Consider the following 17,000-nt stretch of genomic DNA (forward strand, 5'->3'; position numbering starts at 1 on the left):
AATAAAAAAAAATTCTGGGTTTAGATTTCTGAGTGGAGGGTGGCTGGGGGTTCAGGGAATTGTTGAGAAGGGGTTTGCAGGAATCTGGAAGCTTGTGGGTTTTTTTCTGATTTTTCTGATTTTCTGTTACCATTGGGGCAAACTGCCTTTAAAAAAAAAAAAAATTCTGCGTTTGGATTTCTGAGTGTAGGGTGGCTGGGGGTTCAGGGAATTGTTGAGTAGGGGTTTGAGGAATCTGGAAGCTTGTGGGGTTTTTTTCTGATTTTTTCTGATTTTTTGGGGACCATTGGGGCAAACTGCCTTTTTTTAACAAAAAAAATTTCTGGGTATGGATTTCTGAGTGGAGGGTGGCTGGGGGTTCAGGAAATTGTTGAGAAGGGGTTTGCAGGAATCTGGAAGCTTGTGCGGTTTTTTTCCTGATTTTCTGTGACCATTGGGGAAAAACTGCCTTTTTTTAAAAAAAAAAGTAAAAAAATTCTGGGTTTGGATTTCTGTGTGGTGGGCGGCTGGGGGGGGGGTCAGGAAATTGTTGAGAAGGGGTTTGCAGGAATCTGGAAGCTTGTGGGGTTTTTTTCTGTTTTTTTCTGATTTGCTGTGACCACTGGGGCATACTGCCTTTTTTTAACAAAAAAAAATTCTGGGTTTTGATGTCTGAGTGGAGGGTGGCTGGGGGGGGGGTCAGGAAATTCTTGAGAAGGGGTTTGCAGGAATCTGGAAGCTTGTGCGGTTTTTTACCTGATTTTTTCTGATTTTCTGTGACCATTGGGGCAAACTGCCTTTTTTTAACAAAAAAAAAATTCTGGGTTTGGATTTCTGAGTGTAGGGTGGCTGGGGGTTCAGGGAATTGTTGAGTAGGGGTTTGAGGAATCTGGAAGCTTGTGGGGTTTTTTCTGATTTTTCTGATTTTTGGGGGACCATTGGGGCAAACTGCCTTTTTTTAACAAAAAAAATTCTGGGTATGGATTTCTGAGTGGAGGGTGGCTGGGGGGTTCAGGAAATTGTTGAGAAGGGGTTTGCAGGAATCTGGAAGCTTGTGCGGTTTTTTTTCCTGATTTTCTGTGACCATTGGGGAAAAACTGCCTTTTTTAAAAAAAAAAGTAAAAAAATTCTGGGTTTGGATTTCTGAGTGGAGGGTGGCTGGGGGGGTCAGGAAATTCTTGAGAAGGGGTTTGCAGGAATCTGGAAGCTTGTGCGGTTTTTTACCTGATTTTTTTCTGATTTTCTGTGACCATTGGGGCAAACTGCCTTTTTTTAACAAAAAAAAAATTCTGGGTTTGGATTTCTGAGTGGAGGATCGCTGGGGGGGGGGGGGGTCAGGAAATTCTTGAGAAGGGGTTTGCAGGAATCTGGAAGCTTGTGCGGTTTTTTTTTCTGATTTTTTGTGACCATTGGGGAAACTGCCTTTTTAAAAAACAAAAGATTTCTGGCTTTGGATTTCTGAGTGGAGGGTGTCTGGGGGGTTCAGGGAATTGTTGAGAAGGGGTTTGCAGGAATCTGGAAGCCTGTGGGGTTTTTTTCTGATTTTTTGGGACCATTGGGGCAAACTGCCTTTTTTTAAAAAAAAATCTGGGTTTGGATTTCTGTGTGGTGGGTGGCTGGGGGGTGGTGGTCAGGTAATTGTTGAGTAGGGGTTTGAGGAATCTGGAAGCTTGTGCGGTTTTTTTCTGATTTTGTCTGATTTTATTGGGACCATTGGGGCAAACTGCCTTTTTTCAACAAAAAAAAAAAAATATGGGTTTGGATTTCTGAGTGGAGGGTGGCTGGGGGGGGGGGGTCAGGAAATTGTTGAGAAGGGGTTTGCAGGAATCTGGAAGCTTGTGGGTTTTTTTTCTGATTTTTTGGGACCATTGGGGCAAACTGGGTTTTTTTAAAAAAAAAAAAATTCTGGATTTGGATTTCTGAGTGGAGGGTGGCTGGGGGCTTCAAGGAATTGTTGAGAAGGGGTTTGCAGGAATCTGGAAGGTTGTGGGGTTTTTTTCTGATTTTTTTCTGATTTTTTTGGGACCATTGGGGCAAACTGCCTTTTTTTAACAAAAAAAAATTCTGGGTTTGGATTTCTGTGTGGTGGGTGGCTGGGGGGTTCAGGAAATTGTTGGGAAGGGGTTTGCAGGAATCTGGAAGCTTGTGTGGTTTTTTTCTGATTTTTTGGGACCATTGGGAAAATCTGCCTTTTAAAAAAAAATAAAAAATCTGGGTTTGGATTTCTGTCTGGTGGGTGGCTGGGGGGCTCAGGGAATTCTTGAGAAGGGGTTTGCAGGAATCTGGAAGCTTGTGGGGGTTTTTCTGCATTTTTCTGATTTGCTGTGACCATTGGGGCAAACTGCCTTTTTTTAAAAAAAAAGATTTCTGGGTTTGGATTTCTCAATGGAGGGTGTCTGGGGGGTTCAGGGAATTGTTGAGAAGGGGCTTGCAGGAATCTGGAAGCTTGTGGGGGTTTTTCTGCATTTTTCTGATTTTTTGGGACCATTGGGGCAAACTGCCTTTCTTAAAAAAAAAAAAAGATTTCTGGGTTTAGATTTCTGAGTGGAGGGTGACTGGGGGGGTCAGGGAATTGTTGAGAAGGGGTTTGCAGGAATCTGGAAGCTTGTGGGGGTTTTCTGCATTTTTCTGATTTGCTGTGACCATTGGGGCAGACTGCCTTTAAAAATAATAATTCTGGTTTGGATTTCTGAGTGGAGGGTGGCTGGGGGTTCAGGGAATTGTTGAGAAGGGGTTTACAGGAATCTGGAAGCTTGTGGGGTTTTTTTCTGATTTCTTTCTGATTTTTTGGGGACCATTGGGGCAAACTGCCTTTTTTTAACAAAAAAAAATTCTGGGTTTGGATTTCTGAGTGTAGGGTGGCTGGGGGTTCAGGGAATTGTTGAGAAGGGGTTTGCAGGAATCTGGAAGCTTGTGCGGGTTTTTTCCTGATTTTTTCTGATTTTCTGTGACCATTGGGGCAAACTACCTTTTCTTAACAAAAAAAAAAAAAATTCTGGGTTTGGATTTCTGAGTGGAGGGTGGCTGGGGGGGGGGTGTCAGGAAATTCTTGAGAAGGGGTTTGCAGGAATCTGGAAGCTTGTGCGGTTTTTTTCCTGATTTTTTCTGATTTTATTGGGACCATTGGGGCAAACTGCCTTTTTTTTAACAAAAATTTTTTTCTGGATTTTGATTTCTGAGTGGAGGGTGGCTGGGGGGGGGGGTCAGGAAATTGTTCAGAAGGGGTTTGCAGGAATCTGGAAGCCTGTGGCGTTTTTTTCTGATTTTTTGGGGACCAATGGGGGAAACCGCCTTTTTTTAATAAAAAAAAATTCTGGGTTTAGATTTCTGAGTGGAGGGTGGCTGGGGGTTCAGGGAATTGTTGAGAAGGGGTTTGCAGGAATCTGGAAGCTTGTGGGGTTTTTTTCTGATTTTTTCTGATTTTCTGTTACCATTGGGGCAAACTGCCTTTAAAAAAAAAAAAAAATTCTGCGTTTGGATTTCTGAGTGTAGGGTGGCTGGGGGTTCAGGGAATTGTTGAGTAGGGGTTTGAGGAATCTGGAAGCTTGTGGGGTTTTTTTCTGATTTTTTCTGATTTTTTGGGGACCATTGGGGCAAACTGCCTTTTTTTAACAAAAAAAAATTTCTGGGTATGGATTTCTGAGTGGAGGGTGGCTGGGGGGTTCAGGAAATTGTTGAGAAGGGGTTTGCAGGAATCTGGAAGCTTGTGCGGTTTTTTTCCTGATTTTCTGTGACCATTGGGGAAAAACTGCCTTTTTTTAAAAAAAAAAGTAAAAAAATTCTGGGTTTGGATTTCTGTGTGGTGGGCGGCTGGGGGGGGGGGTCAGGAAATTGTTGAGAAGGGGTTTGCAGGAATCTGGAAGCTTGTGGGGTTTTTTTCTGTTTTTTTCTGATTTGCTGTGACCACTGGGGCATACTGCCTTTTTTTAACAAAAAAAAATTCTGGGTTTTGATGTCTGAGTGGAGGGTGGCTGGGGGGGGGGTCAGGAAATTCTTGAGAAGGGGTTTGCAGGAATCTGGAAGCTTGTGCGGTTTTTTACCTGATTTTTTCTGATTTTCTGTGACCATTGGGGCAAACTGCCTTTTTTTAACAAAAAAAAAATTCTGGGTTTGGATTTCTGAGTGTAGGGTGGCTGGGGGTTCAGGGAATTGTTGAGTAGGGGTTTGAGGAATCTGGAAGCTTGTGGGGTTTTTTCTGATTTTTTCTGATTTTTGGGGGACCATTGGGGCAAACTGCCTTTTTTTAACAAAAAAAATTCTGGGTATGGATTTCTGAGTGGAGGGTGGCTGGGGGGTTCAGGAAATTGTTGAGAAGGGGTTTGCAGGAATCTGGAAGCTTGTGCGGTTTTTTTTCCTGATTTTCTGTGACCATTGGGGAAAAACTGCCTTTTTTAAAAAAAAAAGTAAAAAAATTCTGGGTTTGGATTTCTGAGTGGAGGGTGGCTGGGGGGGTCAGGAAATTCTTGAGAAGGGGTTTGCAGGAATCTGGAAGCTTGTGCGGTTTTTTACCTGATTTTTTTCTGATTTTCTGTGACCATTGGGGCAAACTGCCTTTTTTTAACAAAAAAAAAATTCTGGGTTTGGATTTCTGAGTGGAGGATCGCTGGGGGGGGGGGGGGTCAGGAAATTCTTGAGAAGGGGTTTGCAGGAATCTGGAAGCTTGTGCGGTTTTTTTTTCTGATTTTTTGTGACCATTGGGGAAACTGCCTTTTTAAAAAACAAAAGATTTCTGGCTTTGGATTTCTGAGTGGAGGGTGTCTGGGGGGTTCAGGGAATTGTTGAGAAGGGGTTTGCAGGAATCTGGAAGCCTGTGGGGTTTTTTTCTGATTTTTTGGGACCATTGGGGCAAACTGCCTTTTTTTAAAAAAAAATCTGGGTTTGGATTTCTGTGTGGTGGGTGGCTGGGGGGTGGTGGTCAGGTAATTGTTGAGTAGGGGTTTGAGGAATCTGGAAGCTTGTGCGGTTTTTTTCTGATTTTGTCTGATTTTATTGGGACCATTGGGGCAAACTGCCTTTTTTCAACAAAAAAAAAAAAAATATGGGTTTGGATTTCTGAGTGGAGGGTGGCTGGGGGGGGGGGGTCAGGAAATTGTTGAGAAGGGGTTTGCAGGAATCTGGAAGCTTGTGGGTTTTTTTTCTGATTTTTTGGGACCATTGGGGCAAACTGGGTTTTTTTAAAAAAAAAAAAATTCTGGATTTGGATTTCTGAGTGGAGGGTGGCTGGGGGCTTCAAGGAATTGTTGAGAAGGGGTTTGCAGGAATCTGGAAGGTTGTGGGGTTTTTTTCTGATTTTTTTCTGATTTTTTTGGGACCATTGGGGCAAACTGCCTTTTTTTAACAAAAAAAAATTCTGGGTTTGGATTTCTGTGTGGTGGGTGGCTGGGGGGTTCAGGAAATTGTTGGGAAGGGGTTTGCAGGAATCTGGAAGCTTGTGTGGTTTTTTTCTGATTTTTTGGGACCATTGGGAAAATCTGCCTTTTAAAAAAAAATAAAAAATCTGGGTTTGGATTTCTGTCTGGTGGGTGGCTGGGGGGCTCAGGGAATTCTTGAGAAGGGGTTTGCAGGAATCTGGAAGCTTGTGGGGGTTTTTCTGCATTTTTCTGATTTGCTGTGACCATTGGGGCAAACTGCCTTTTTTTAAAAAAAAAGATTTCTGGGTTTGGATTTCTCAATGGAGGGTGTCTGGGGGGTTCAGGGAATTGTTGAGAAGGGGCTTGCAGGAATCTGGAAGCTTGTGGGGGTTTTTCTGCATTTTTCTGATTTTTTGGGACCATTGGGGCAAACTGCCTTTCTTAAAAAAAAAAAAAGATTTCTGGGTTTAGATTTCTGAGTGGAGGGTGACTGGGGGGGTCAGGGAATTGTTGAGAAGGGGTTTGCAGGAATCTGGAAGCTTGTGGGGGTTTTCTGCATTTTTCTGATTTGCTGTGACCATTGGGGCAGACTGCCTTTAAAAATAATAATTCTGGTTTGGATTTCTGAGTGGAGGGTGGCTGGGGGTTCAGGGAATTGTTGAGAAGGGGTTTACAGGAATCTGGAAGCTTGTGGGGTTTTTTTCTGATTTCTTTCTGATTTTTTGGGGACCATTGGGGCAAACTGCCTTTTTTTAACAAAAAAAAATTCTGGGTTTGGATTTCTGAGTGGAGGGTGGCTGGGGGGGGGGTCAGGGAATTGTTGAGAAGGGGTTTGCAGGAATCTGGAAGCTTGTGCGGTTTTTTTTCTGATATTTTCTGATTTTCTGTGACAATTGGGACAAACTGCCTTTTTTAAAAAATAATAATAATTCTGGGTTTGTATTTCTGTGTGGTGGGTGGCTGGGGGGGGGTCAGGAAATTGTTGGTAAGGGGTTTGCAGGAATCTGGAAGCTTGTGCGATTTTTTTCTGATTTTTTCTGATTTTTTTGGGACCATTGGGGCAAACTGCCTTTTTTTAACAAAAAAAAATTCTGGGTTTGGATTTCTGTGTGGTGGGTGGCTGGGGGCGGGTCAGGAAATTGTTGGGAAGGGGTTTGCAGGAATCTGGAAGCTTGTGCGGTTTTTTTCTGATTTTTTCTGATTTTCTGTGAGCATTGGGACAAACTGCCTTTAAAAAAAATAATTCTGGTTTGGATTTCTGAGTGGAGGGTGGCTGGGGGTTCAGGGAATTGTTGAGAAGGGTTTTTTTTCTGATTTCTTTCTGATTTTTGGGGGACCATTGGGGCAAACTGCCTTTTTTAAACAAAAAAAATTTCTGGGTTTGGATTTCTGAGTGGAGGGTGTCTGGGGGGTTCAGGGAATTGTTGAGAAGGGGCTTGCAGGAATCTGGAAGCTTGTGGGGTTTTTTTCTGATTTTTTCTGATTTTCTGTGACCATTGGGGAAAAACTGCCTTTTTTAAAAATAAAAATAAAAAACCTGGGTTTGGATTTCTGAGTGGAGGGTGGCTGGGGGGGTCAGGAAATTGTTGAGAAGGGGTTTGCAGGAATCTGGAAGCTTGTGGGGTTTTTTCTGATTTTTTTCTGATTTTTTGGGACCATTGGGGCAAACTGCCATTTTTTTTTTAAAAAAAGATTTCTGGGTTTTGATTTCTGAGTGGAGGGTGGCTGGGGGGTTCAGGGAATTGTTGAGAAGGGGTTTGCAGGAATCTGGAAGCTTGTGGGGTGTTTTCTGATTTTTTCTGATTTTTTGGGACCATTGGGGCAAACTGCCTTTAAAAAAAAAAATCTGGTTTGGATTTGTGAGTGGAGGGTGGCTGGGGGGTTCAGGGAATTGTTGAGAAGGGGTTTGCAGGAATTTGGAAGCTTGTGGGGTTTTTTTCTGATTTTTTTCTGATTTTTTGGGACCATTGGGGCAAACTGCCATTTTTTAAAAAAGATTTCTGGGTATGGATTTCTGAGTTTTGATTTTTGGGTTTTGATTTCTGTGTGGTGGGTTGCTCGGGGGTGGTGGTCAGGAAATTGTTGGGAAGGGGTTTGCAGGAATCTGGAAGCCTGTGCGGGTTTTTTTCTGATTTTTTCTGATTTTTTGGGACCATTGGGAAAAACTGCCTTTAAAAAAAAAAAAAAATTCTGGGTTTGGATTTCTGTCTGGTGGGTGGCTGGGGTGCTCAGGGAATTGTTGAGAAGGGGTTTGCAGGAATCTGGAAGCTTGTGGGGGTTTTCTGCATTTTTCTGATTTGCTGTGACCATTGGGGCAAACTGCCTTTTTTTAAAAAAAAAGATTTCTGGGTTTGGATTTCTGAGTGGAGGGTGGCTGTGGGTTCAGAGAATTGTTGAGAAGGGGTTTGCAGGAATCTGGAAGCCTGTGGGGTTTTGTTCTGATTTTTTCTGATTTTTTGGGACCATTGGGGCAAACTGCCTTTTTTTAAAAAAAAATTCTGGGATTTGATTTCTGAGTGGAGGGTGGCTGGGGAGGGGAATTGTTTTCTGGGAGGTTTGGTGCTTTTTAATTTTTTGGATGTGAAACACTGATTTCCCCCTTTTTCGGTTTGCGAAAGTAGGAGCTGTGCTGCCATGGGGCCCAAGAAAAGTGCTGCTGCAGAGGCCAGCGAGAGGAAGAAGGAAAAGGTCACCCTGGAAATGAAGAAGGAGATCATCCGGAAGCACGACGGTGGAATGCGTGTGACGGACCTCGTCAGGGAGTACGGGAGGAATCCATCCACCATCGGGACCATCCTGAAGATGAGGGAGAAGATCCTTGCGACGGACGTAGCCAAGGGAGTCACCAGGATCGTCAAGAACCGCCCAGCTGTTCTGGAGGAGGTGGAGAAGCTGGTTAGAAGAGAAGCAGAGTGCAGGGGACACAGTGACTGAGGCCGCCATTTGTGAGAAGGCCAAGGCCTTGCACGCAGACCTCGTCCAGCAACAGCCAGGAACCTCAGCCGAGCCAGAAGTCTTCAAGGCAAGCAGAGGCTGGTTTGACCGGTTCAAGGCAAGATCTGGAATCCACAGCATGGTCAGGCATGGAGAGGCTGCCAGTTCTGATGTTCCTGCGGCTGAAGACTTTGCAGCGGAGTTCCTGGAGGTTGTGAAGACGGAGGGCTACGTTCCACAGCAGGTCTTCAACTGTGACGAGACCGGGCTGTTTTGGAAGAGGATGCCCAAAAGGACTTTCATCACCCAGGAGGAGACCAAGTTGCCTAGCCACAAGCCCATGAAGGACCGTCTGACCCTGCTCTTCTGTGCCAACGCAAGCGGCGACCTGAAGATCAAGCCCCTGCTGGTGTACCACTCTGAGAACCCACGGGCCTTCAAGAGACACAAGGTCGACAAGGAGCACTGAGTGTCATGTGGCAATCCAACAGTAGGGCTTGGGTCACACGTGTGCTGTTTGTGGACTGGGTCAATCTTGCTTTTGGCCCTGCTGTCAAACAGTACCTGCTGGACAATGACCTGCCACTGAAGGCTTTGCTCGTGATGGACAATGCTCCTGCTCATCCTAAAGGCCTTGAGGAGGACTTGTTGGAGGAGTTCAGCTTCATAAACATCCTGTTCCTGCCGCCTAACACCACGCCACTTCTCCAGCCGGTCAGCAGGTCATCGCCAATTTCAAAAAACTGTACACCAAGGAGCTTTTCAGGCGATGCTTCGAGGTGACCGATTGCACCACCATCACCCTGCGGGAATTCTGGAAGGACCACTTTGACATCGTCACCTGCTTGAAGATGATCACCACGGCCTGGAACGGGATCAGCCAGAGTAATTTGAATTGCGCTTTGCGCAGCCTGTGGCTGGACTGTGTGGCACCAAGTGACTCTGATGCACCAGAGTCAACAGTGGTGCAGGACATTGTTTCCCTGGGGAGGACCATGGGCCTGGAGGTCACAGAGGAGGACGTCAGCGAGCTGGTGGAGGAGCACGACCACGAGCTGACCACCCAGGAGCTTGTCGAACTGCAGGCAGAGGCTGCACAGGAGCAGGCCTCGCTGGAAGAGGAGGAAGCAACTGAGGAACGGCTGTCCTCCAAAGAACTGAGGGACATTTGTCTCAAGTGGAAAGATGTGCAGGCTTTTGCAGAGTGGCACCACCATGACAAGGACCTGACCCATGACCTTGCGAACAGTTTTGACACAAGGGTCATGTCGTCTTTCAGGCAGGTCCTGAAAAGGCGGATGAAGCAGCAGACCATGGACAGGTTCTTCACCAAGAAGCAAAGAGTAGAAGAGGAACCTTCTTCGAGTTGTCCCCCAGAGTCTTAGAAAATGCTTTTCTGTCATGTTTAGAAAGTTAAGTTATTGTTCCTTCAGTTTTTGAAATGCTCTTTACAGTATGAGTGACTTTAAAGAGCACTTAATAAACTCGCTAGGCGAAATTAAAATTCGCTAGACGAAAAAACTCGCAGAACGAATTAATTTCGTCTTGCGGGGCACCACTGTAATCATATACATTGCTCCAATTCAATCTCTCACCCAGAAACCATTTTATCTTATATTTGCATGAAAGCCAGGAGTCTAGGCTTGCAATCCTCCTGCCACCCAGCAGCCTGAAGTGCCCACATTCCCAAAACAAGACCAACCAAAGTGTCCCTGCTGCACTGCATTTTGCAAGAGAGGCTCCCCATCGTCAGCCAGCCATGCTCCCTTTGGAAACCTAGACAGGGCATTCTTTCAGGAGGTCAGACTACACACCACACTTGTCAGCAACACTTACAGGGTTGATGTTGCTGGTAGACGCCACTGCGGCATTACAGTGGTACCTCGGGTTTAGAGCTTAATTCATTCTGGAGGTCCGTTCTTAACCTGAAACTGTTCTTAACCTGAAGCACCCCTGTAATTAATGGGGCCTCCCACTGCTGCCGTGCCGCCGGAGCACAATTTCTGTTCTCATCCTGAAGCAAAGTTCTTAACCCAAGGTAACATTTCTGGGTTAGCGGAGGCTGTAACCTGAAGCGTATGTAACCTGAAGTGTATGTAACCCAAGGTACCACTGTACTACAAATAGCAAAACCCAAAATGTCTTCGAAAAGGAGCTTATTAAGAAATAAAAAGTGAACACGTTTTCTTCTAAGAAGGCAGAAAATATTGGGGAAGAGATATTCCCCACTGTCTATCTAAACACACAGAAGAGCTTTACCTCTGACAGGCCCAGAAATGGGGGGGGGGGGGGGTGGAGGCTAGGCAGGGGGAGAGAGAAAGGAGGAAAACTTCTCAAGGAGTCAAAGGCAGATGCTTGCAGTATAACACAGGAGGCTTTAAAGTACAGTGGTACCTTGGGTTAAGTACTTAATTCGTTCCAGAGGTCTGTTCTTAACCTGAAATTGTTCTAACCTGAAGCACCACTTTAGCGAATGGGGCTTCCTGCTGCCGCCGTGCTGCCGGAGCACGATTTCTGTTCTCATCCTGAAGCAAAGTTCTTAACCCGAGGTATTATTTCTGGGTTAGCGGAGTCTGTAACCTGAAGTGTATGTAACCTGAAGTGTCTGTAACCCGAGGTACCACTGTACTGGACCCCTAACTAATATTGAAGGGAAGTTAGACAGAGTTCAGGAAAACAGGACATAAAGTGGATGTACTTAAGAGTGAACTGTGGTGGGGGGGAATGCCTTGAAGTTATCAGGGATCATTCTTCATCCACTGAACTCCTTTTCCCTGACCTAGGAGTAGACCCAGCCTCCCTGTTCTGTAATGGTCCGTGACAGAATGTCCATCCCATGTGCAGGATGAAAGAACTTAACATCCCCACCCAATCTGATTTGTAGAAAGAGGTACAGACGCTTCAAATCAAGAACCAATGTGATGGTCTGGATATTTTAAAAATCTGTTTGGGATAATATTTCTGACATGTTAGGATATCCTTATACCCTTGGAATCTAAAATAGTTCTGTTTGACCTATCTAAAGCATGCTATCCTGGAAAATGATCAATAATCGGTATTATGTCATATTACTTCTACTAAGATTTTGAAAACTAATAATAATAATAATAATAGGGGGCGGGCAGTACATTTCCTACAATATGTGGATGGATTGAAAAAAATCTGGAATATATTAGCAATTATTGAGTTAACTTATTATAAAAGAATACTGTTAGAATCAGCCTAACAGGTTTCTGGAAATATTGGGGGGGGGGTGTTAATGTTTTGGATTAATATGTTTAATGGCAATGTTCAATCTGCTGTAATATTTTGAGTGAAGCCTCTCTGAAACTTATGCAGGGGTTACATTCTGGAGATCACGCCTAAAGCCAAAATCGTGTATAGTAAAAACCTAGTGGTGGTTGGATGCTATTTATCCTGGAACCTCTGGCTTTTAATTTTCATTTTTTATTGCCGTGCATTTAAATCACAGAACCAAAGAACTGTAGAGCTGGAAGGGACCAGCTGAATGTGCACAAGTTAAATGTGTGTAAGTTTCGGCTTTGCTTTTTATGTTTATGAATTTTCTTTCTTTCTTTATTGAATCTAAACTTTTTAATCTAAACTTTTTTTTTTAAAAAAAAAAAAAGGTTTGGACTCATTAGGAGACCCCTAAAAAAATTCTGTCCTATTTGCTTCTAAGCGAAGCCAGGGAGCTCAAACAGCAGATGAGCTTGTCTCAGAATTTGCACAGAGCTGATACCACAAACTGGTAACGCATATGAGTAGGTGAAGGGGCCTCGGCCAGGAATACTGCACTTGAGCTGCTGCCAATGGCAACAAAATTCACCAGAAGGTTCATCTAATCTCCCAGCCTATCAGATATGCTCACGAGAAAGGCAATTGCTAAAGCAACTCAAGGCCAGTCAAACGAATCACCACATCACCCGCCCGCCCCCGCCCCCTCATAATCAGTCTAGCTTGGTAAGCATCCTTAAGCCACTCCGCAATCTGAAGAAAACTCTTTGGTGCCACTTAAAGGCTAAAGAGAAAATCAGAAGTTTGTAGCTACCATGATAGGTTTTCTGCACCTACGGCTAATCCCTGGAGTACCGTATTTTTCACCCTATAGGACGCACTTTTCCCCCTCCAAAAATGAAGGGGAAATGTGTGTGTGTCCTATGGGGCGAATGCAGGCTTTCGCTGAAGCCTGGAGAGCGAGAGGCGTCGGTGTGCACCTCTCGCTCTCCAGGCTCCAGGAAGCTATCTGCAAGCCTTGCGCACCCGGGGGGAGTTCCCCTGGGCACGCAAGGCTTGCAGGCAGCAGCCTGCAGCGTGGAGCACGGGGCGCCCTCCGGAGGACGCCCCATGCTGCGCGGAGGTGTCGCCAAGCCTTGTGCACCCGGGGGATCTCCCCCCGAGAGAGCAAGGCTTGCGGGCGGCAGCCTGCAGCACAGAGCACGGGCGCCCTCTGGAGGACGCCTGTGCTTGCGCAGGTGTCCGCAAGCCTTGCGCGCCCAGGGGGAGATCCCAGGGGGAGTTGGATTAGATGATCCTAAGGGTCTACAACTCTGACCAAAGAAGAGTGGCAGACAAAACTGATGAACGGCGTTGAGATGGCAAAGCTTACAGGCAGAATTAGAAACCAGGAATAATAAAGAATTTTAATAAAGAATGGGGAAAGTTTATAATTTAGTTGAAAAGCTATTGTAAAGAGTTACATACATTGGTAGGATTGGCAGAAAACTTGTAGTAAAAATTTGAACTATGGATGGACAAATGATTTATAAAAGGGATGAAAGGGATGCAGAGAGGGAAATCACTACAGTAAGATGCTGCACTGGTTGGAGGGTATGCTAAGCAGCACGTCGGGGCTGCCGTCGTCCTGGTGCGAGGCATTCCATCGGCCCTTCCCCACCCAAGAGAGAGAGGGAGGGAGGGAGAGAGACTTTCACCCACGCCACCCGCCAGCCTGGCATGAGGCGGTTGCAGCGCTGCCGCGGCCGCTGAAGTGGTGCCCTTCTGCATCCCTCCCCATCCCCTCCTCTTCCTCCTCCCTCAGGCTTCCCCTGGCAGCGTGGTGGAAGTCTTCCAAGAGAGGGGCTGCCCGCCCGCCCACCGCCACCCGTCTCCTCACTATGCGCCGAGATGGAGACGCGGCAGCTCGTGCGCGCTCTCTCTCTTGTGGTGGAGGACCCCAAGCCGCTGCTTGCCTCCCGAGCCAGGCGAGCATGAAACCCGGGAAATTTAAGGGACATCATCAATAAGGTACAGCCGCGGGATACAGTGCTAGGATAAGGGAGTTTCCTGCCAAATAAGGGACGGTTGACAGCTATGGGCTTGCCTGGTGTTTTTACATGAGTAGAATGTGTCCTTTTATTTAAAATGCATCTCTCGGTTATTTGTGGGGTCTGCCTGGTGTTTCTACATAAGTAGAATGTGTGTTTTTATTTAAAATGCATCTTTCGGTTATTTGTGGGGCATAGGAATGTGTTCATTCCCCTTCCCAAATATAGTCCAGCCCCCCACAAGGTCTGAGGGACAGTGGACCGGCCCCCTTCTGAAAAAATTTGCTGACCCCTGCCCAAGAGCTTTCCCCTCACAAATACTATTCCTACTGCTATCTATCTATCTGGCAAACCTGTTGGGATAGGGCCACTGAGTCCAGGTAATTTCGCTGCCCCAAAAGAGACAAGAAAAGTGACTGTGAACTCAGAGCCACCTCTCCCCATAGCACTGCCCCACATCTCTCTGCCAGTCAGTGAAAAAGCCTCTGCTGCTTATGTTTTCCAAACTATAGTCTAGAGCTCCTGCAGAATCCACATTCTGATCCTGAATCTTAGGGACAAAGGTCTGAAAGCACAAACCAAGAAAATAGACTTTTGATCAACCCAAGTAAGGTTCCCCCTGACAACCAATCAGGCAAGAGACTTTAAATAGGGGAACTAAAGATGACAAATATTATCTTTCTCCTGATTCTCACATAGAACATAAGAACATCAGAAGAGCCTGCTGGATTAAGCCAGTCCAGTCCAGCATCCTGTTCTTCCCAAGAAGAAGAGATAAGCAACTGGCTGGTAGTTACCGTATTTTTCGCTCTATAGGACACACCCAACCATAGGACGCACCTTGTTTTAGAGGGGGAGAACAAGGGAAAAAAAATTCTCCCTCTCTCTGCTCAGCGCCCCTTCAGCGAAGTGGCAGGACAAATGGAGCGCACAGCTCTCCCTCTCTGCTGAAGCCTCTTTGGAGGGGAAAAAGTGTGTCCTATACAGCGAAAAATACGGTACTTAGATTTTCCAAATCCAGGGAGGATTTCTTGAGGTGTGGCTTTGTCACTGCCAGTCCCTCTCACAGGGAGGCATTAACCACATCCCTGGCCCAGACTGCTGTCCCCACCCTGCTAGTTTTTAACAGCAAAGAGGGGCAAGGGTACAGAGTGCAAGTTATCACCCTGACTTATCCAAGCACCTTGTCCACATCCTTGAGCCTTACTAACTGAAACTCATCCAACAGGTCTAGACACCCCATGAGATTGATCTGCTATAACAGTGGAGTCAAGATCACAGTGGATGCAAGCGATTTTATCCACAAAATGATTTGCAAACAAGTCATAGCGAGCTACCGTTAGTTACACCATCTCCTTTGGTTCAGATTGTAATGAGGCGCCATGCTACCAGGAAAAGCCCTGCCAGACGACATAGTGAGGATGCAATGGAGGCAGCAAAATATGCCCTCTTTGCTGCCTTCATTGCTGCTAGGTAGGCTTGATGATGAGCCCTCACCCGTGTTCAACTGCATTCAACCAGATCTTCCCTCCACTTGTGTTCAGGCTGCCTCACTTGTTTCCTCGTCCTAAGCTTTGGAGTATACCATGGAGCCAAGTGGGCTCCATGAAGTGGAAAAGGGTGCCCAGGGGCAATTGTGTCAATTATCATTTGGATGTTCCAGAGGTGGGCCAGAGCTTCAACAGGAGAGTCAGTCATATCAGCCAGAAAATCTCCCAGAGCCTTCTGGAAACTCATTGGGTCCATCAGCCTTTGAGGACGGACCATTCATGCAGGACCCTCTTCCTGCCCAGTTGAGAATACAAGGCCCTGAATGTGGCCTGCCACAAGTGTTGGGCTGGTGACTTGTTGGGACAGCCCCATGATCATCATGGCAGCCATGAGGTCCTGAGCCACTCCAGAGCCAGTCACCTCAGCATGGATGTTGAAGTTCACCAGAATCACCAGTCTAGGGGTCCTCAACACTGAGACCAGCTCTGTCAGCTCAGGCAGGGAGATTGCTTGGCAGCGAGGTGGGCAGTAAACCAGCAGAATCCCTAATCTGTTGTGATTGCCCAATGCCAGGGAACACACATTCTTGATTCCTGACCCACACTGGACAGAGACACTGGAGAGAGAGAGAATTTCTATAGATCACAGCAACACCCCCTTCCCTGACCCTCAAGTCTGCCCTGATGCTGCACCAAGTATCCAGGTAAGCACAACTGGGTGAGACCAACTCCACCCTGCTCACCCACCCAGGTCTCAATTATATCATGTAGACGAGCCTCCACATCCACAGTGGAACAATGGATGAGGATGGTCTCACTCCGAGCCAACTTCGCATTCAGCACCAGCAGCCATAGACCTGACGGCTGGCTGATAAGATAAGTCCTCGAGTTCAAAGAGGAACTGGCACATGGCAGAGTCACCAACTGCCTGTGCCATGTGCCTTTTACCCTGCCCACCCCAGCTCCTAAATCATTCCTCCCCCTACCCTGAACCACTGTGATGGGGCTGCTGTTCCTAGATCCTCTCTCCCCGGGTATATTCCACAAAAAACAAGAAACATGTAAGACAAAAACAGTTTAAAACTATTTAAAACGTTTTAGACAATGGGTGTATTATAACAAAACTGAAACCAGCCAAGTACTCCAACCCAAAGATCTATTCAGCTGCCTCAGCTTTCAAATCTGCAGTTAGTCAGGACCTTGCCCTCCCCCAAGACTCACAACCGAGATGGCAGAACAATGGCAAACCACTTTTTTAAATCCACAAATGCTGTTTTCGTCCTTTGTTGCATGAATGAGTGCTGCTATTACAAATCTAGGAACTTGCCCACATGAAGATGAACTTACCTGAGAAAATATTTCTGAGATATTGTTTTGCTTCTCCTCACTCAGCTGCGTATCAATCTTCACAGTGTTTGATATGAATAAATTCAAGAAGTGTTGACCCTCCTCTCTATGAAGAAAAGCAGAAAGTCTAAAATTAAACAATAGGTAGAAGAAAAAAGGCAAGCGTTGCCACATTCATTGGAAAAGTCAAAGGAAAGAAGCAGCCTGATCAAAGAGCTGTTTCATGGTAGAATAAATTCCCTTAGAATGTGGTGGGCTCTCCTTCCTTGGAGGTTTTGGAACAGAGGTTGGATGGTCATCTGTCAAGGGTGCTTTAGCTGTGATTCCTGCATTTCAGGGGGTTAGACTGGATGAGCCTTGGGGGTCCCTTCCAACTCTGCAATTCTATGATCTTTTGATTCAATGGCAGGAATGTGGAGTAGCAGGGTTGTTGTTGTTTTAAATAAAGTGCTTATGTCCCACCTTCCAATAGAAAACAAAACAACACGGGTAGCTTGCCTTAAATCAAATTGGTCCATGCAGCTCAGTGTTGTCTACACTGACTGGAAGTGGCTCTCCGGAATTTCAGACAGGAAATCTCTCTCAGCCTTACTTGGAGCCACCATTGGGGATTGAACTTGGGGACCTTCTGC

General features: G+C 45.9%; 1 protein-coding gene across 1 annotated transcript in view; it reads right to left on the reverse strand.

The window, feature by feature from the left end:
* The window catches only part of LOC310669560 (heat shock factor protein 3-like), an 80,567-nt gene that overhangs the window by 20,699 nt on the left and 42,868 nt on the right, over positions 1-17,000 (reverse strand). The window contains exon 9 of the mRNA XM_083423888.1: positions 16,369-16,474. Within this exon, the coding sequence (XP_083280014.1) occupies positions 16,369-16,474 (106 nt within the window). The remainder of the gene's footprint in view (positions 1-16,368; positions 16,475-17,000) is intronic.

Source organism: Podarcis tiliguerta (assembly GCF_965153285.1).
Source record: "Podarcis tiliguerta genome assembly, chromosome: Z".
In the NCBI taxonomy this organism is placed as follows: Eukaryota; Metazoa; Chordata; class Lepidosauria; order Squamata; family Lacertidae; genus Podarcis; species Podarcis tiliguerta.